A 20,301-nucleotide genomic window follows, 5' to 3' on the forward strand; every position below is an offset into this window, starting at 1 on the left:
AGCAAGATGGCAGCGTGGCAAGACCGTAGACTGGAGAATAGTTATTGGTCCCTAACTTTATCATCATATTAATTTGCTGGAGGGGATTTGCCTACTTTTGGCCTGTCATTTGCCTGAATTTTGTTTCTTTTAAATAAATTGATCTTTCAAGTTTAATTCCCAACAGAAGTGTATACAACTGTATATTATTTTCAGCACTTGATACCCACATACTTGTTTGAATGGGGGTCTGTGAGGGACAGGGAATACCGAGAGGTCCCTCCCATCTTAAGGTCCAGCCCATCCCCAAGCGCGGGGGAGAGCTCTGCCTCCAGTGGAGAATCAGGAAGTGGTGTCCGAGGCTCAGGCAAGGTTGCGGAGCCACTGACCCAGGTGGGACAGGAAAGGGGAAGCCCGGGGGGGGGGAGGCCAATCTCCCCGACTCCGGAATTGCGCAAAAAACGTCGGGGGAAGAGGCTGGGTCTTCCCAAGCTTCTTTGTTGGAAGAAAATGCGCCAAACTCCATTCGGAGGTTCTGACACCTGACCGAAAGCATGTATATAGATCGCTCTGAGCACTGTAAATAATCAGCACTTAATAAAAGTCTAAAAGGACTATGCTGCGAGGAGTCGTTACTCTAGAGTAGCCGCATCAGCGGCTCTGACAGGGTCACTTGAGAGTGTCCCACTTTCATTTACTAACAGACTGAAATTCTGTTAGGGCAAGAATTTTTCTTCGATATTTTGTCATATTTAATGGACCATTTATAAGAATTACAAGCCACCTTTGGTTTAGAGTTGAGATAGCTAGGAGCATGTTGAACAGATTGTCCTTGGTAAAGTCCCTGTAAAGCTCTTTGTCATTTCTTTTCATTCAGTGCTCATTGCCAGTTATGGTGATATTTTGGACTAATCTAACCAACTGTCAACTAACATAAATTTGACACTAACCAATTAATTGCTCATAAAGTACAGAACTGCCTGAAAGCATTAATTACTTGTAATCATTACCATTCTGTCTTGTTTTGAATCAGTGAGCTGTGAAGGTATGTGGTAATGTATTCTTGTTTCTGCTTTCCTTAGCAACTACTTTCTCGCTTGATGTCTTCTTGGTATCAGGGCTCCTTCTAGCACACATTGTCTCCAAATGCCGTTATTTCAGTTTTTGCCTTGGCAATTTCTGTTTTAACGGTGCAGCTGCCATTAGATTTGTGCTCTACAAAATCAATTTCACCAACCTTTGCACTTAAATTCTCACCTGGTATAAAAGTGTTAGTTTTAATCAACAAAATGATAATATTTCAGCTTTAAAATGATAAAATATACTGGATTGGATTCAGAGGGTTGTGTGCAGCTGAGTTCTTCCTCAAAGTAGACCCGTTGAGATTAATGAGCACAGCTAAGTTAGGTCCATTCATTTCAGCGGGTCTCTTCTGAGTATAACTTAGTTGAATACTACCTAATGAGCCTAAGATAAAAAGGTAAAGGGACTCCTGACCATTAGGTCCAGTTGTGACCGACTCTGGGGTTGCGCGCTCATCTTGCATTATTGGCCGAGGGAGCCGGTGTACAGCTTCCAGGTCATGTGGCCAGCATGACAAAGCTGCTTCTGGCGAACCAGAGCAGCACACGGAAACACCGTTTACCTTCCTGCTGTAGTGGTACCTATTTATCTACTTGCACTTTGACGTGCTTTCGAACTGCTAGGTTGGCAGGAGCTGGGACCGAGCAACAGGAGCTCACCCCGTCACGGGGATTCAAACCGCCGACCTCCTGATTGGCAAGCCCTAGGCTCTGTGGTTTAACCCACAGCGCCACACCCGTCCCTAATCAGCCTAAGATAGTTGTGTCCATTAATGTCAATTGGTCTCTTCTGAGTAGGACTAACACTGACTCTTACTTCAAAGTTCCTTTCATCAGACAGAAGTGTTATGGTCCTATATTGCCAATAAGGTCTGAGGTTGAGAGTGACTCATGGTAGAGGCAAGATCTTAACTTAGTGGTTTGCACCTTGAGTTTTAATCCTGCGCTGGCTTACTAAAGAATAAGTTCTATGTGGACAGGGCACAATTGCTGAATAATAATTCATGTATGTATTTTAGGACTTGATAGCTAAGATAACCAGTAAGCCAACAATGTGTGTGTTTCACTTTGTTGGCTTCTTTTATTTCTCAAACACACAACCTATAAGAACTTAAGTTTCCAGGGAGTCATGCAGTTCAGGTTTCATCTTTGGTGAATAATTTACATATTTACATAATTTACATATTTTGGTATTCCCTGATGCAGTTTAATAGCTTGTGTGTTTTGAGCATTGGCTGCTGTGGAACAGTGCAAAACTGCTCTGCTTTTGAATATGCTCTATGGTAACCATTACTATATCCTACTGCAGAAGGTTGTAACCACTAGGAATATTCCAGTTCAGAGCTACTGGTAGAGAGGGGAAATTACTGACTTTCAAGTCAGCATTGCTTCTCTATTCTTTACCAACATTAGTAACCTTTCTTTTCTTTCCTAGAAAGTATAAATTTCCTGTGACCTGTATAGGAAACACTTATTAAAAGCATATCAAATTGGAGAGATCAATCAGTTTTGAATGTGTTCTTTGCCTTTAAATATGCCACATTTCCCAGGATATAGCAATGGATGATACTGAAAGCTCGCTAGTTAGTGACTTAAACATACTGTCACTTGGCTTTTACTTAACATATGGTAACTTGCATAACATTTTTGGTTTTTTTTTTGTGTTACAGGGGTTTAGTAGCACTTCAGACACTTCGTAAGCTAGAAGAGCTCACCGGAAAGCCGGTTCATCATCTTTTTGACTACATTTGTGGAGTGAGTACAGGTAAATATTCCTGCATGGACTTCTGAGCAGTATTCCCCATCACACTGTTCAATTGTGTTATCTATGGCTTAATGTGATGTGCAAACCAAGCCATTATTTTCTTACACTCTAGGTGGCACTATAAATGAATGTAAATATCTGTTATATTAGCATGTATTTATCAACTTCTAAACTACAAATAATTTGTCCTAAAAATATGTCTCAAAAATATTTATAATCAGGTTGCATAGACATTGAAATAATATTTACACTCCAGGGACCAAAATAATCCTGATTTTTTTTAAACTTAGAATATTGAGAGTATAAAGATTTTTATCTATTTATGCTGTGCTCCTATAAATGATGCATTAGGTAATATTCATATAAAATACCACATTTACAATTTATGAATCATGTTTACTTTTAGGTGCTATATTGGCATTTATGTTGGGGTTATTCCATATCCCTCTGGATGAGTGTGAAGAACTGTATCGTAAACTAGGAACTGATGTGTTTAAGCAAAATGTCATTGTTGGGACAGTTAAAATGGGCTGGAGCCATGCATTTTATGACAGTGAAATCTGGGAGAAGATTCTTATGTAAGTTAAATTTATTGATTTGTTTAAAATCATCACTAATTTTGCTTACTTCAATGTACATCAAAGTATTAAATAGGCACAGTCCTCATTCTACCACCCTGTAAATTCTAAGAATTCATATCACAGTGACAAATGTTATTGCAACAGAGGAGTATAATATTAACTGCAAGCAGATATGGTGACAGCTATCTTTAGAGTTTGTGGTTGGTGATTCTTTAAATAGTTTTTGTGTGTTCAGGCTGCCAAACCGTTTGAAAGCCTTTTAATATAATTTTGTTTCTGACAAATAAATTGAGTTGGGGCCCTCTGTTTTCTATTTACATGCCCAACTGCTCAATAGCTCTCTTCATTGTGATTCATTATTGTCACTAAAATTCCTCACCACCTGAGGAATTTTGTCTGTACAGTAAAAATGCTAAAACTGTGGTAAATGTTAAAGTGTTCTTGCCATTGGTCTAAAAGAAAACAAAAATGGCACAGAGTTTGGATCTAACCTATTAAGTTAGTTGAAGTTGAGTCCCATAGATTTCTGTCAGAAGTAAAACATGACTGATTTGCCAAATTGATTTCAGTAGAGGCTATGGTCAGCTGATTTAGTCTGGATGCAGTCCAGTAGAATCCAAATAAATGATCTCCCCTGCCTAAGCATTTAGAGCATGAATATATAGTATGTGGGAATTGTATGTGAGAAGGAATGACAACTGAAGATCGGGGCAGGTGTATTTCTTTAGAAATATATATTAAAAAAACAATGGCAGACTGCATATTAAAAATAAATAAATTGTAACTTGTCATGTTTTATCCTTTTTCCATAGAGAGAGAATGGGATCAGATGTTATGATTGAAACAGCCAGAAATCCCAGATGTTCTAAGGTTAGTGTACTTGATCAGGTTTTTTATTTTAATGTACTGCAAGCATGTAAGATTGTTTAAACATGTGTTGCGCAACATTTCTATTGTTCGTCTTTGTTTTAGAACTCTTTTCTCAGTGTTCAGTTCCTAATGTTACCATCAGCATGTAGGAAATGGGCATTTAAACATGCAAGTGGGTACAGAATTTAAGTTTGTAGGCACATTAATGCAGTGAGTGGTCATTGGAAGTTAAAAAGTAAAAATGTGTTCCTGAATCTGACAAATTCTAAACCAGATCCATAGTAGGATGAGTGCATATATACTTTAGCCACCTAGACCCCCAAATTTCTTGGTCAGTCCCTTGCAAAGTTCAATATGAACACGATTCTGATTTTTGCAGTATGTGTCTTCTAAGCAAGCAGTTGCCAGTGGGGGGAGAGTGACTGGAAGAAAACCAAGGAAGAGGTTCCCTGGCCACTTTCTGTCTTTAACCCTAAATACTTGGTATTGGGCAAAAGGATTTCCACCTCATCTTTTGCCATAGCTGCCAAGTTATCCCTTATTTTAAGGGATTTTCCCTTATGCTGAATAGGCTTCCTCGCGACAAAAGGGAAAACTTGGCAGCTATGTCTTTTGCCATGAACCAATCCCTGTCTTATGAGCCTGAAAGAGCTTGTACAAAACCAGCTATAATTGGGCAAGGCATGATTGTCCTGTACCTGAGCTGAGTCGTGTGATATATTCCTTGTACCCATTTAAGATCTGGACTGTAATGAAACATCTAGTTCCAATCTTTCAGTTTTACAACTTCTGGGAACACTTACAATAAATATGTAAACAAAAATAAAAACAATACAAAAATGTTCCAAAACACTGCTTAAACAGCAGGACAACAAAGTAGTTCAACAATATACATACATACGGTACATACATAATTTTATTTGTATTCCACCTTTCCACAGTTCAAACCATGCCTTATAACATGGGGAAATAAAACCTAGAACATAACAAAAGTAGTCATAAATAATAAGTTAAGAATTACAAAAAACTAACAGCAGCAACCCTTCTTCCAAGCAACCCCCCCCAAAAAACAACACCCTAGCCCAGGCATAGGCAACCTTGGCTCTCCAGATGTTTTAGAACTACAACTCCCATGATCCCTAGCTAACAGGGCCAGTGGTCAGGGATCAATGGAGTTGTAGTTCCAAAACATCTGGAGAGCCAAGGTTGCCTATGCCTGCCCTAGCCTAAGGGTCTGTTCAGCAGCCTCACCTTTTGTAGCTGGAGTCAGTCAGAGCCCCGCCATCCCAGGCCAGGTGGAAAAGGCCTTTGAGACAGAGAGCAGCTCTTCCAGAACTCTCAGCAAATGGTCAACAAGATAAAGCACTTTTAAATGGTCTGACTGAGTAAAAATGTTTTTGCCTGGCATCAGAAAGACTTAAGATTCAGTATTAGGTGAGTGTTAGGATTTTCTACCCCTGGCTTTAAGGTAGGCATCCCCAAACTTTGGCCCTCCAGATGTTTTGGACTACAATCCCCATCTTCCCCAACCACTAGTCCTGTTAGCTAGGGATCATGGGACTTGTAGGCCAAAACATATGGAGGGCCACAGTTTGGGGATGCCTGCTTTAAGGGCTAGACTTGGCCTTTCTGCTCCTTCAGTGCTGACCAAGGTGAACGTACTGGGGAAAACTGCTCTTCAGTGCTGATCTTAATGCAGCCATGCATATAAGACCTGCTGCTCTTTCTTCAGAGCTGGCCAGATGTGCCTCACACAGAGTCAGAAGAACCATCTGAGGGGGAAGAACGACATAGCTTTTCATCTCTGCTGCAGGCTGTGGCAAATGATTTTATTACCCCTTCTCAGCCCGCTTCAAATGCCCGGATGTCAGAAGCATAACCTGTTTCAAGTTCTCATGAGCACTGGGGCTCCCTCAATCTGTAGTACTTCAGCCTGCCTCTCAACTATCAGCAGTGGTTACTTCTGCAGCTGTGGTTTTTGCTGAAAGCAGGGATGATGCTTCTCCAGATCCTCACTTTTTTAACTATGTTGAAGCTCTTAATAATTACTGAAGCCCTGCTTCTCAGCAGTAGTCTTGTTCTCCAGCAGTAGTCTATCCCAGCAATAATTTTCTTCCCCAGAAGATCAAGATCCAGACCTGATTGTAGTCCATAAGGAAGAATGGAGTGGGTGGTCTGATATTGATTTCTCCTAGGCTCCTGTTACTTTCTGTTGCTTTGCAAATCAATGGTGGCTTTAGAATTGAACACTCTAGCAGAGAGAGTTCACTCTTTCCACCTCCAGGGCTCAGGGTCTCTGTACAGGTAGGGTGAATTTGGCTTTCATCATTAAATACTGAAGGGTATTGGTTTGTGTTAGAACCATTTAGAAATGTACAGATCTATACATTGCTTTTGTCATAGCCAAGTAATATACCTTATGAGTGATCATTTCAGCTTTGCATGTGAGAATTCATCTGTTTTTTAAGCTATTTTTTAAATAGAATGATTTTACTTCGTAATTAGGCAGAGAAAAACAGTACGACAATAGCATAAATGCAGGGTTTAAGTGCTTGAGTCACGATTTCTCAAACAAAGGCAAGTTCTTAAATGGGATACAAATAGAAATATACACCCACTGACTTGTTAAGAGTAACAATTTAAAAGATGGTATTTGAGCTGTGTACATCACGATATAAATGTCTCAAATATTTCTGATGCAAATTTTTACGTGATAGGAAATAGTATTGCACTCACTGTCAACTGTAATATCTGAAGCAGAGTTACTGTTTAGAAAGTCTTCCTTTAAGCTATAAATCTGTCTTATATGTTTAGTTCTTAGAATTGTTCTGGGGTGGAAACCTGCATTCTTGTGTAAGAGGTTAAAAGAAGCCTTTCGTGGGGGGTGGGGGGGACATTAATATATTTCTAAGCATTTTAAATGTGGTAGTTATTCATTCTGCTTGCCTTTAGAAAATTTAGCAATTTAACTATCACATTGTATTCAGCTCCATCATTCTCTTTTATGAGCACAAAACTGGTCACTTACTGTATAAATGCAACCTCAGAAGATATAAGAACTATGAACACAAAACCTAGTGAATGGTATCCCAAATCTTACCTTGCTTTCTAAGAGGCAGATATTCAAAATGATTCTGTCTACAGAATACTTGGAAGATTGCTAGTCTTATGGTAGCTTTTAGTGTTGCATTGCCCACCTTATTTACAGTTTTAACTATGAAATATATGCAAAAAAGTGTGTTAGTGATTCCACATTTAAAATATTTTATTCATTTCAAGTGTTTTTATCCCAAAAAACCTCTTACAGTGGGTTATTGTGAACAGTAATAAAATTGCCCCTGTCCTCAGCTTTGCAATCTAAAATACAATATGGGGAAGAGCAATTGGGAACAGAAAGGGGAAAAAGAAAACTCAGAACCTTGGGGATCTTTTGTTGCTGTTTACTTAACAGAAAGGCTTAAAATAATTAGAATCTCTATTAACTAGGTCAGGGGTCGGCAAGGCTTACCGGGCATGGGCCAGATCCTTCCCGTGGAGATCCTCGGTGGGCAGAAGCAATTTTTGGCATCTGGGCATGCGCAGAAGTGCTTTCCGGCGCCACAGAAGAGAGTCCCTGCGCCGCACTGCGCTGGTTTAGCGCAGCACGTGGGGACTCACCGAACAGGCGGCTCGGTTCAGGGGTGGCTCGTGGGCCAGTTAAACGGCCTCCGTGGGCCGCAGATTGGGGACCCCTGTGCTAGTTTAACCTTTTTTAGCCAGGTTAACGTTTTTCATAGATTTGCATCAGTGAACGTGCCATAAGCTAATCTGCTTTCCTTATATTACCATCTATACAAAAAAAAAGTTGCTAAGTAATCTCTAAAAGTTTTTGCAAATTATTTTACCTGCACAAACTGCAATGTTTCAAGATTCTGTATGATAACTGTAAGGATCGTGGGGTGGTTGCTCACGAGTAACGACACAGAACTCCAACCTGATAATTTACAGGTTTATTGTGCATACTATATACAGTGAAGAGCTAACAGTTTCATGACTGCCCTAGTCACTCGCAGAATCCGGGAGTGCCCCATTCCTGTTTTTACCCCAGCATAAGAACTTGGATACCCTCAGTCTCCGCCTCCCCTCTTTGCGCTTCAAACCCCTGCGCAATTGGGGCGACGGAAGTGGCATCTCCCTCTCTGCGCCCTTTGGGTGAAGATGGTGCAAGGGCGCTGACACAGCATCCTCGAGCCCTCTCCCTGTGCTGACCAACTCCCTCTCCTCCCCACTGGAGGTGTTGCTGCTATCCCGGCTTGATGAGGTGCTGCTGGAGAGGAGGGGTCGGGGATCCCTGTAGCCTGATCCACCCCCCATCTCCTCCCACGGACCCTGTGGGCTCCCCCTGACAATCACGGAGTTAGTTGGTTTGAGCAATTTATCTCTTATCAAAGCATATGATGAAGTCTTTATGAATTGTCACTCACTTTATGCTTGTGTAATAAATTTCCAATATAAGATCTTCAAATGTGAGGAATAAAAACAGTGTTGGGGATTTACATATTCCTGCCATCTTCTGACTCTGTGTGGTTGATTTCTATTCTGTATCTTTTCCTTCTCCAAACTTCAGGGGATGGGGGGAATGTCAAATCTCAGTTAATTGTTCATAACAAGTGCCGTGTTTCCCCCATGGATCAGTAATATTTGTTTTCTCTTGTGTGTACTTTAAACTACTGGAGCACTTCTATAAAACCTTAACTATTATGGCATCCTCTAATCAAAGTGTTAGACTGATAAGGCCATTTAAGACACCTCACCGTCAACATTGTTATATAACTGAGTGTGAAAATAAAATTTGTCTAATAAGGTGTATGTGTCCCATTTCTAACCACTGAAGTTGTAGGAAACAGTTATCGGCTTCATTAAATGTTTTGTTTCCCTGTTCTTGTCAGGTGGCTGCAATAAGCACCATTGTAAGCAGAGGGACACCATTGAAAGCCTTTGTATTTAGAAATTACAATCACCTTCCCGGAATCAAGTCTCACTATCCTGGAAGTTGCCAATATAAATTATGGCAAGCTATCAGAGCATCATCTGCTGCACCAGGTTACTTCCAGGAATATGCACTGGGCCATGACCTTCATCAGGTTGGTTGTAATGTTGCTTTTCTTTAAATAATAATAATTTGATTTCTTTGTAGACAAAATTGATCTAGGGGACAATGGGAGTTAAAATGGGATTAATTATTTAACAGCAAATACTATCAAACAAGACTGCAGCTCATTTCACATATTGCTTTAAAGTGAGCCTTATGTATGTACTTTACATGACGCAGGCATGATTTAGACCTATGGTACATATGTATGATAAGAGTACCGTATGTTCCAGCGTACAAGATGACTGGGCGTATAAGACAACCCCCAACGTTTCCATTTAAAATATAGAGTTTGGGATATACTCGCCGTATAAGACTACCCCTCTTCCTACCCCGGGCATCCCGGATGCCTGCAGCTTGCTCTTCTCCAGCTTGCCCTTCACCAAAATGTCCGCAACACCAGAAATTGCTTCTGTGCATGTCTGGAAGCCAAAAATCGCGTCTGGACATGCACAGAAGCAATTTCCGGCACCGCGCTGCCCATATCCAAAATGTCCGCAGGGCCAGAAATCACTTCTGTGCATGTACAGAAGCCGAAAATCGTGTCTGGACATGCGCAGAAGCAATTTCCGGTGCTCCGCTGCCGATATGCAAAATGACCGCAGCACCAGAAATCGCTTCTGCACATGTCCGGAAGCTGAAAATCGTGTCTGCACATACGCAGAAGCGATTTCTGGCGCCGTGCTGCCCATTTCCAAAATGTTCGCAGTGCCAGAAATCGCTTCTGTGGCTGCGCAGACGCGATTTCTGGCGCCGCTCGGCGAGTCCCGGCATATAAGACGACACCCGACTTTTGAGAAGATTTTCCTGGGTTAAAAAGTCATCTTATACTCTGGAAAATATGGATGTGCACTAGGGAAGCAAGATTAACCATGGCTCCTTGCCATGATTTCAGGCAGTGAAACACTATTCAGTGTTCATACTGCAATATTGATTTCAGCAGTTCAAAGAGTCTTCTGATTTTGGTGAATTGCTTAACCTTACAATAAAGGTTTCATAGTTCTGTGATCTCTCGCAAAACCCTGCGTGTTTCAAGGTATGCTGACAAACCTTAATGCCAGGGCATCTGCTGTGAGGATTGTATGCCGATGCTAATTAATGTTTTCACTGAATGGAAGAGTCCTTTGATATGTGGCATTAAAAATTCATTGCATTTCGTTCTGCCTCCTGCCTAATGAACCAGTTTATTAAGTATACCAGTTCTTTGATGTGTGACAATATTAAGAGTCTTAGGGCTGTTTCATATGTTGCTAATTTGCTAAAAGTAAAGCATTTCTGGGAGGAAGGGGCGTGAAAATCAGATCAGCTGTATGGCATTTTTTCCCTAAAAGTAAAATGGAAGCCACTCTTAGAATTCTGTTCATTTTAAAATATATTGATTCCACCTCCCAACAGGAACCTAAAGATGGCTTGCAATTTTTAGAAGATAGTATGAAATAAAATTGCTGCACTAAAATGCAGCTCAAAGCTAAAACAGACGTGACAACAGTGTTTATAAATATGAAAGATAAATATTAAATTGTCAAGTTAACAATAAATAGTGATTACATTGAAAGGCATCTTGGCCACAGAGTAAATTCAGCTGAAATGTGATTAAGTTTTAATTGAACTAGACACAGAGGGTAGGGCCCAGAGATCCCATTGATGGTTTTCTGTTTGTGTTATCCACCCACTAGAGGATCGGGAAGGAACTATTTTTGTTAATTCCTCCTTTGCCCCTTGAGAAGATGCTCTGTTGGGGTGTTGGTGGGTTGCAGAAAGAAGGGGGAATTGGTGAAAATCACTTCACCACTTTCCCCTTCCTTTTCCCTGTAGCAGTCTCCACCAGATCTCTGTTGCATAGAACTAAATTAATAGCTCTGTTCGTTCTCCATATTTGCATGCAGTCTGTTCAGTAATGGGATTTTTCTTGGGGCAGTGTGCTGATTCCTACCTAGCAAAGCCTTAAAACTGCTTTGACCTTAGGTTCTTGTCTTCCCCTGTATATACCGGTACTCCTTCGTGCTCTTAGTTCAGCAGCTGTGATCCTCTCTCTGAGTACCCTTGTTGACTGAAGCTCAGAAGGAGTCAGTCCGGAAGAAAACTTCTTTGGTGGCAGTGCCAGCTTTACAGAATGGCTGCTCCAGAGATACCTGAAGGCACTCTGAATGATGATGCTGTTAAGATATATTTGTCGTTAATACTTGTCTCTGTTGCTACTTAATTTATTTTCCTGCTAGTTTCTGTTATCAAATTGTTCCGGTTTGCTTTTTTGCTTTTTGTAGTAGTTAGCAGCTTTGTTTAAAATCAAGTGATGTTTACAAACGGTGGTTTCTGAAGAAAAGCTTAAGGATACATGGCAGTTAGTTCTATATGGCAGGGGTGGGAAACCTGTGGCCACCCAAATGTCATTGGACTCCCAACAGCCTCAGCCAGCGTGACAAATGACCATGGTATAAGGCATATCATTATTCATCATTGCATCACTTAGCATATTTTACACATTTTTCTTAACATACTTAATGCATGCACTCCGAGGCTTATATGGTTTATCTATAGTTCAAGTCGGTTATGAGGAAGGAGAAGTTAAGAGAATCTGCATTCCCATAGCACATGTAGATTGATGCAAAGATGCTGCTCCTTCTTCCGACCTGTCAATAAATAGAACTGTTGTGACCAGTGAACTTTCTCAACAACCCAGACAGCAATTAGTCAGTATAGACTGAAATACCACCCACCGGGAGGTATAAATAATGATCAGTGATCTCTGGGTTGTGGCAGGGGGTGGGATTCTGTGGTATATGAAACAAGTAGATAAAAGGGGGGGGGAATGCTACATTTCTCAAAATGTTGCAAGCAGCTGCTAAAAGCACAGGGAAACCCTGTGCTGTGTAGATCCTAAAAAGGGGGCTTGTGATACAAAGAGAATAGGCTTTACTCAAAAGCTGTTTTCAACTGTTACATTTAAGTGCAATATTTAAGGGTCACAGTTCCTGTTACCTTCCAACTCATGAAGACTTAACTTCCTTGGCAAGGAACATTTTGTATTTTGGTTTTTTTTATTGTGACTCAGAAGTGAACATCTTGGGAAGGATTATCTCCCAGGCAAGCAACATAGTATAGATATGCTGCTTTGTTGTTGTTTTTCCAAAAGCCCTGATTTATTTCCCCTTTGCTTGAAAAAGTATTTCTCTGGAAGAATGGGGAGGGGGTGAGATCAGACCACTTAGGATGTAGTAAAACCTTCCAATCCACTCCCCTTCTCTTGTTCTCAAAGTTCCCTGCATGGTACAAGACACTGGATTGCTGTACTTAAATTTTATTGTCACAGTCGCTGCAACAGCTGCCAGTATTTTTCTCTTTGTAACACCTTTTATAATCTGCCATCTGCTTAGAATGCTTCCTGCATTGACTGTGTGTTATACAACTAAACTCATTTTCATACTGGTGTTTGATAGGTACTGTCAAAGTTTTCAAGGTGTTGGGCTTCAAAGAATCCTAGAATTCGAAGGGAAACCCAGGGGTCATCTAGTCCAACCCCCTGCAATGCAGGAATCTCAGCTAAAGTACCCATGACTGATGGCCACCCAACCTCTGCTTAAAATCCTCCATGAAGGAGAGTTCAGCAGCTATGAGGCTGCAGCTAGCATGGCCGGTGGTCAGGCATCATGGGAATGTAATTCAACTGCATCTGGAAAGCATCATGCTAGCTACCCTGGATTAGTCCAGTGTTTCCCAACCTTGTGCCTCCAGCTGTTTTCGGACTACAATTCCCATCATTTCTGACCACTGGTCTTGCTAGCTAGGGATGATGGGAGTTGTAGTCCCAAAACATCTGGAGGCACAAGGTTGGGAAACACTGGATTAGTGTTACATGTATATGTGACTGCTAGTGGGCAAGTTCCTCTGCCGTACAGAATGGCAACTGGCTCCTGACACGAAGAATTAATTCTTTTGGCAAGCAAGCCCAATATAATTTTGTCGCAACTTGTATTTCTTTATTTGAGTCCTTTTATGAATTGGTTCCCATAAAATACCTTGAAACAATTTCACAGTTTTAAAAAAAGCTAATAAAAAACCTCCATATGTAAAAAGGACTCCATACATAACAAAAATTAAGAATGATCCCGTATGTGTAAAAGAATTGTATTAGGACGAGCATATAGGACAAGAAGAGTGTGACTCTTGCTGAAACGTTTTCAAAGCTTTCATTTCATTATAGTAACTGGGAGCCTGTTTCCAACATACTGTACGTACAATTAAATGTTGTTTTTGTTCCATTTTCTTGCCTTTGAATAGACTTTATATCCACATGAGAATTTTAAGATTTTATGCAAGGTCTTTACTGTTATGCCCATGCTTCACTGTTAGGATCACTGTGTCAGATACGTAGGATAATTTTTGAAATATCATTTGAGATTAAAAAAACACAAGAAGCATTTCTATCATAACACAGGCTCAAGTTTTTAAAAATTGATAGACATGGAGAGGGGGGTGGGACCTTCTACTATTTGTGGCATGGAGCTAAGGGTGCTTGATTTCATCTCCTTGGCCATTTTCTAGTAACAGGACTTAAGCTGGGTATGAATACTGGAACATGATAAGAGTGCTTTCCCCCAGGAATGTCTCCCATGCCTTTCTGCCACAGTATTAAATTCCAGTACTGGAAATTGGCAGGGAATAGAACTGGGTGCGTTGAGGGCAGCTATGGAATCGGGATGGGATTGTCAGCTGCTAACCCAGACATGGTTTTGGTACCCTTAATACCTCTTTGCAATGTAGTCCAGCGATGCTTTTTATTCCTCACTCATCTGTTTAGACTAGAGGTAGTATTGTGCTTGCCGTCAAATATGAGGGAGGTGTGAACTTGGAACTCCAGGGACTTTAAAACAGTGTCAGAACTGCGATCTGGTACACCAGTGCACAGGGAGTGGAAACTAGAACTCTGTAGCTAAGAAGGTTAAGTACAGAATTTGGCTTTGCACAATTTTAAAGAGAACCTGAACTAATATCCTTTCTTTTCCCTCAAACGCTCTTTTATATTTAGTATTGTGGTGGTGTCATTTTTCTGCTGCTGTTCCAAGTATTAGTTCCCATTTAAATACTATAGAAATGGTTGTAAGTCTTAAGCGATGCAAAAGCACTACTTTTGTGCTAAGTGAGTGTTTATTGAACACACAGCTTTTATGGGAGTCCAAGGCATACCTATAAATGTTAAAGATCAGTCTTAATTTGTTTATATAAATAAAAATCCACAATTCAGTGGAGTGATTGAAAGATGCTCATGCAATCAAGAATGTCATTCCATTAACACTTTTGTTATCATACTTTACCTTGACTGTTCCATCCTATATTTATCAGACAAAAGAAAGTGTTAAAATTCTCAGAAGACAGCAATTTTAAAACCCCTTCTGCGTATAGCAGAAGCCCAATATTCATATTTTAATGTTGAATTTAATTTTAAAATAGAACAATTCTGTAAGTGAATATTTCCTTGGCTAGTTTGGGGTTTTCTTTTTCACAAGCACAATGAAGGTAAACAGAGCAAGTCTGTGAAAATGAACTAGAAATGCAAAGCATGTCTGCACAGGCATTGAGGTGAAATGGTTGCTATGGAGCTAGCAAACTCCAAGTATTGGAATTGGCTTTGCTAAATCGCATCTTTCAGTGCCGTGGGACTCAGTTCACATAACTTCACTGTGTCAATGTAAAAAAAACCCTGTGTTTTAGGAAAAGGAAGAAAGTGCCTGGTACAGTGTAACTTGAAATTCCGGCTTTTTATTGGGGAAAAATGCACAATAGGCTTTACATGTACGGTACTGTTGAAAATGAGTAACAAGATTTTAAAGTCTTAATTAGTAATCTCCTGTTGCGTTTAGGATGGATGTATTTTGGCCTGGTTTTTGTTGCCATAGGTGTGTACTGGTGCCACTTGTTGCAGTACCAAATATTCCAGCACCAACAGAGCATTCTAAAAAGTGCTGCCACCAGTTGTCCTAGACTAGGCAGTAATATACTAAATAGGAAGAATAAAATTTATTTTCTTGAGCGTATGAGCTCTGAAATCTTAAAGAAGATAACTGGTAAAATTCCCAGCAACGTCTAAAAATCATGCATATTAAGTAATGTCCTCCCATCACCCACCATGAACAGCAGGGAGGTCTGCAGCACTTTGTGAGAAAGGGAGAAGGAAATCAGGATAGCTCTTAAAGGAAGAAATGCAAGTCTTTAAAGAATGGATTTCAGTGGAATTTAGCTTTTAGGTTTCTGTCTCCTTACTGCCATGTACATGTTTTGAGTAAAGCACGTAACATGGGACTTCTTTTTAAAAAGAGAGAAAGGCAAAGGAAGACCTTGTCTCTGATCTGGCAAAGAACAAACAAAGCTAAGTTAGAAGTGACAGTGTTCTGCCCCATAATTTGTTTCTTTCACACTTTAAAAAGTTCCTAAATAATAATTAAAAAGGGGCATAGATAAATTCCTTTGGCAGTTGCCAGTCTGACATTTAGAAGTCGCAATCTAAAAATAAGCAGATACTTTTATACCAGAAAGGGCCTGGAGATCAAAGCTCTGTGTTGACGATTGCGATAGCTGTCAAATACTTTTTTTCTTTTTTTGTCAAAGCATTAAATTTGAATTTAATTCACAGCCAAAAGTGGCATAAAACATTTTAAATGTTCCCAGTGTGCTTATGGCAACAGCGGGGCAAGGGATCAATGTAAGAATGCAAGAGTACAAAGAGAGGCAGGGGTGGCTCATGTATATTTGTGGAGTAGTGAAGAGAGAAACTTGCAGTTGGAATAAGAATAAATAGGGAGCAGAGAAGACAAAATAGAGGGCAAGGAAAGGCAACATGAGAAGTGAAAAGAGAATAAATGGAATGAAGTGCTTGTCAATTTTGGCCAGCTGCCATGCAGTTGAATAAAATCCAAGGCTTGTGCATACACTTCATATGGATGTTCCTAGATCATCATTTCAAAGGGACGGGCATCCATCATAACGATTTTTCTACACTTTAAAGTATCTAGGGATATGAGATTTAAAGATGCCATTATGTGGTTGGTCTACTCATGTGAAATTTTAAACTCAGCTTTAACCTCTAGCGACGCAAAGCTTTAAACAAAGGATCAAACTGTAGTTAAACAGATCCTCAGTTATGTATTTATGAAAGCAAATAGAAACTGCAGTTAGACCATAAGCAAAGCTGCAATATGTTAAATGTTCAAAACTGAGCTTTTGTGAACTCTTGTTTGCCCGTTTGAGCTCAAGTTGGCCATCTGCCTTTTGCAGACGGAAACATCCATGTAACAAGCTCATATGAAAGCCGTGTAGTTTTTCCCCATTTAGGTTTTCCTGTGTTCTATATAATGAAAATACATAGGTTTTGATAGTTTTACATGCTTAAAACTCGTAGCATTGTACTGTGTGGTGGTGCTGTGGGAACCCAGACAGAATGGCCACTGGTGGGGTCAGTTTCATTAGGGGCAGCCCTAGTGGCAGTTGGCCCTAGCCAGGCTGACAGAGAGGCCTTAGCTGTCTTTCCTATCCCTTTCACAACTGTCAGGCGGAATGTGACTTTTTGCAATCAGTAGGCCTTAAAAGGTCTTTGCAGGATCATGCCTTTAGACCAGGGGTCCCCAGACTTACTTGGCCTTGGGCCAGTGCCTCAAGCGCTGAATTGCGCGGCAGGCCAGAGCTCGCGGGAGCGCGTGCCTATACGTGATTTCCGGCGTACTTCCAGGTCACCGGGAGCGTCGGAAATAGCTTGTGCGCATGCGCCAGCGTCATTTCCGGTGCACCTCCAGGTTGACGGAACACCAGAAATAACTTCTGCGCATGTGCATGGCCTTCTCCAACCTGGAAGTGCACCGGAAATAACGCTGGCGCATGCGCACAAGCTATTTCCGATGCTCCTGGCGACTTGGAAGTGGGCAGACACGCCGATAAGAGCGGGCGCCGGGTGTCACCGGGGGCCAGATAAATGAGCCTCATGGGCCATATGTGGACCCCGGGCCGTAGTCTGGGGACCCCTACTTTAGACTGTTGTAGCGCATATGATGTATGAATCTGGTCTGCTTAAAATTAAATGTTATATATCCCAAGTAGATGCTGCTGCTAATATTTACTATTTTCAGCTTTAAATGAACCAGGGTATTAATCTGAATTCAGTAGACTTATTCATAGAGCAAACACAGTGTTTACTATGGGTGCTGAGGCGAAATCTGATTTTAGCCAAAAATTTAAAATGTGCACTAAGAGGCTACTGTTCCTACTTCTGCTGAAGGCACAATATACTAACTGGTCCAGAAAGAGTTCAAAAAGCTTTTGTAGATTGTATTGAAAGCTTAATCAAAGGACTTTCTCAACAGGCCAATGATCTGCATCCTACTTTATCTACTGCAGCTGTGGAAAAAAAGAGTTTCTGTTTTCAATTAAGAATTCATTGGACTGCAATTTGAACAATATATTAAGTAGATGTGTTTTGGATATTATTGTGGTCCCATGGAAAAACCAACAACACTTGTCTTTGTACACCTTTGGAAACAGAATTTGGTTTTGCATATTACGGTCTCAAGAGAAAAAGTGGTCCAAATTTCAGAGTCCGTTTCATAGACAGCAGTACCTGCAGTTGGTTGTATGGGTAGTTCTGCCCCCTCCCTCAAAAAATGTCAATGCCATTATTGTGCAGATTCATACTGTGATCATTGCTTCTAACTGGTTACATAGTCCATGATTCAGAAAATCATTTTGATATGTAATTACCGGGTAGATGGAAACTTAATTTGGAGCAAGAACATCTAAGCTCTTACACCCGCAGTTCAGCTTTCCAGACATGAATGTCACTGTTTCACTGCTACAACCTCAGCTTTTCCCGCTGGGGTCAAGGGCACCTCTGGGTCTTCTGAACCTAGCGTGTCATCCAGATACTCTGAAAAGGTGTTGGCCAGCTGCAGGGTGTTGTAGATGGGGAGGAGGGTCTGGGGGGCGGGGTGAGTACAGAGGGAAGGGAAGTTTCCTAAATCTCTTACCATGTAGCAATTCATTGCTCTATGCCAGGCATCCCCAAACTGCGGCCCTCCAGATTTTTGGCCTACAACTCCCATGATCCCTAGCTAACAGGACCAGTGGTTGGGAAAGATGGGAATTGTACTCCAAACATCTGGAGGGCCGAAGTTTGGGGATGCCTGCTCTATGCAATGGGAGAGCCTTGATTGTGTGATAAACTACACTGGAGAAAAGCTACTCCCATCACACTTCAGGCTAGGATGCAAGATTTTCTTCTTTCTTCTTTTCTTTTGCTTTTTTTGCTGGAGAATAGAAGGCACAACTGTAGCTTCAGCAGGGTTTCAGCAGACAATTTTTGTATTTGTGCATGAAGATCCCTTTAATATTTTATGTGGAAATGTTTGTTTGCAGTGTCTTGTACCACTAAAATATGATTCTGTTGCCAGCTGCTAAAAGGCTACAAGCACTCCCTGCAAAACAATTTTTTTTGTAGGTTTCTGAAAGGCACAAGCTCAACATAGGTCCTGTTGAACTAGTAGAAATAAATGTCTCAAAAGGCTATTTGGCTTATATTCTAGGCTTGTAGTAAACATAGGCATTGTAGTAAACTGCAATCAATATATGTGTAAAAGAAGTGTCCATGTAGTAGCTTATGTACAAACTTATCCAATATCTGTTTTATTTTGATTAAAATTTAAAGCATTGGACATACGCTTTAGAGTTCTCTCCCAACAGATGTCAAAAAGGAAAACAACTACCAGACTTTTAGAAGACATCTGAAGGCAGCCCTGTTCAGGGAGGCTTTTAATGTTTAATGGATTATTGTGTTGTATTTTTCTGTTGGAAGCCGCCCAGAGTGGCTGGGGAGACCCGGCCAGATGGACGGGGTATAAATTATTATTATTATTATTATTATTATTATTATTATTATTATTATTAGAGTTGACCAGTGAAGACAGCATGCTTGTAGGCACAGAATTGCTGACCATTGTGCTGGGAGAAGAACTAGGTCAACGGGGTGACTGGTACCCTGAACAGAACAGTACCCTATACTAGTAGACTGAACCCTCCATAGTGCAACAGTTTTGTGCAGGGCCTCGCTTGCTCTCATCTGAAGCTATGGCTGTTCTGTCTGCCTGAGGCTTTCATCAAAGGAATGATAGTTTAATATTAATGTATATATTTAACTTAGTTTAAATTACCCAAAGCTACCATACATGTTTAGAAACAAAATTTACCAGTCACATAGAACCCATAGAGTAGCATTACTAATTAAATTGAGTATGTACAGCAACAGTGTATTTTAAAGAGCTTCCTTGCTTCAGTATTGGCAGAAAGCGAATAAAAACAGAACACTGGGACTTTTATTTGCATCTTGTAATATTTTAATGATATGCCTATAGTTATGAATGTCTCAAACCCCTTGCTTTTGTTCCTTTTTTATTATTCACAGGATGGAGGCCTGCTTTTAAATAATCCTACAGCTTTAGCAGTGCACGAATGCAAGTGTCTTTGGCCAAATGTTCCACTGCAGTGTGTAATATCCCTGGGAACAGGTCGATATGAAAATGAAGGGAAACCTAATGTCACCTATACAAGTCTGAAAGCTAAATTGACTAATGTCATCAGCAGTGCCACTGATACTGAAGGTTGGTACCTACTGGCTAAGGTTGTTTTGTTTTCGTATTATCCCTTTTTGTAGCTCTTTGATGAGTTAAAACGCAGGTTTTCATGACTAGGAATAGCATAGTATACATGGATATTTTTTTAAAAACGATTTACCAGCAGTAAAAACATCAAAGGACATTCTGTTTCCATCAAGGGCATGTTTCATAATCTTTGTCCAAATTGAGATTATTTTGTTAATCCCTATCTCCCGCCATCCATGTGAGGATTTGGGGTTTAGTT

At 40.5% G+C, this 20,301-nt stretch overlaps 1 protein-coding gene across 5 annotated transcripts in view; it reads left to right on the plus strand.

The window, feature by feature from the left end:
* The window catches only part of PNPLA8 (patatin like phospholipase domain containing 8), a 35,522-nt gene that overhangs the window by 11,780 nt on the left and 3,441 nt on the right, over nt 1-20,301 (plus strand). For all 5 annotated transcript variants that reach the window (XM_035127605.2, XM_035127602.2, XM_060279599.1 and 2 more), the window contains 5 exons: nt 2,732-2,826; nt 3,233-3,404; nt 4,220-4,277; nt 9,206-9,400; nt 19,847-20,042. In XM_035127605.2, coding sequence (XP_034983496.1) covers nt 2,732-2,826; nt 3,233-3,404; nt 4,220-4,277; nt 9,206-9,400; nt 19,847-20,042 — 716 coding nt within the window. The remainder of the gene's footprint in view (nt 1-2,731; nt 2,827-3,232; nt 3,405-4,219; nt 4,278-9,205; nt 9,401-19,846; nt 20,043-20,301) is intronic.

This window comes from Zootoca vivipara, chromosome 10 (assembly GCF_963506605.1).
Source record: "Zootoca vivipara chromosome 10, rZooViv1.1, whole genome shotgun sequence".
NCBI classification, from domain to species: Eukaryota; Metazoa; Chordata; class Lepidosauria; order Squamata; family Lacertidae; genus Zootoca; species Zootoca vivipara.